The 973-nt window shown below is 52.2% G+C and overlaps 1 protein-coding gene across 1 annotated transcript in view; it reads right to left on the bottom strand.

Moving 5' to 3' along the window:
* MONBRDRAFT_12739 (uncharacterized protein) overlaps positions 1-973 on the bottom strand; it is a gene marked incomplete at both ends in the record, with an annotated part of 23,811 nt that overhangs the window by 16,808 nt on the left and 6,030 nt on the right. The window contains one exon of the mRNA XM_001750600.1: positions 657-755. Coding sequence (XP_001750652.1) covers positions 657-755 — 99 coding nt within the window. The remainder of the gene's footprint in view (positions 1-656; positions 756-973) is intronic.

Below are 973 nucleotides of genomic sequence, written 5' to 3'. Positions count from 1 at the left end.
AAGGCGAGCCTCGTGGGCAGCGAAGACGGGCTCCAGCCTGTTGGCATGCCCACGTCGACGTCCAGCATCGAAGGCCGTCTCCCCTCTCTGAGAACATATTCAGGGGAGGGACGAGGTGTGGTAAGAGTTGAGCGATGTGCATGTGATTTTTTAAAATGAAAGCCAGTGCAACGATGCACATGATTAAGCAGGAGACGTTTGGCGAGTAAGCGGGGTACAGATCAGGCAAGAGGTGGCAGGGTATCTCAACAGAAGGGTTGATTAACAAATAATTAACAAAACTCGTGTTTGGAAAAATATCGTCAAATGTGCAAAGGCAAGATGCAAGAAATGACGACCAGCATGTGTTTGAGCGCGCGAGGAAAGCAGAGACACCATGATGATGGCAAAGGATTGGGTGGCGTCCAGATCAACATGTCAAGTCGCAATATCGTGGCGGATGAGCAGCGCAGATTCCGAAAGGGTAGGCAGGCGGAGGTAGAACAAGAGGAAGCAAAGAAACCCAAAACGGAGAAAGGCAATAGTGTTAAAGACGAGAGAAGAGATTGAAACGGGACGGGTGCACGCAAAGGGCAGGGTGTCGAGGGGAGAGACGGGCCGAGCGGATGTGCAGGAGGAGCAGCAGCAAAGCGGAAAGAAGGGGGTACTGGACTGACCTCGTCCTTGGCTTCAGCATCAACGCCGTGCTCCAACAGCGTCTCCACCACCTTGACATGGCCGTTATAGCAGGCATAGTGCAGTGGTGCTCGGCCGCCCTGGTACAGCATCATCAGCATATGTTAGAGGTGTACCAGCAGAGGGAGGTTAATGGGAAAGAGGGAAGTATTGACCTTGTTCTGCGCTTTTGCATCGACACCATGCTCCAACAGCATCAACACTACCATGACACGACCGGTATGGCAGGCATAGTGCAGTGGTGTCCGGCCATACTATGGGATGATGCCTCAGCATTAGATACAGCGTTATCATATGT

Source organism: Monosiga brevicollis, genomic scaffold, assembly GCF_000002865.3.
Source record: "Monosiga brevicollis MX1 MONBRscaffold_44 genomic scaffold, whole genome shotgun sequence".
In the NCBI taxonomy this organism is placed as follows: Eukaryota; class Choanoflagellata; order Craspedida; family Salpingoecidae; genus Monosiga; species Monosiga brevicollis.
Note: the sequence above shows the minus strand (reverse complement) of the source record. Positions and strands in the feature narration are given on the sequence as shown.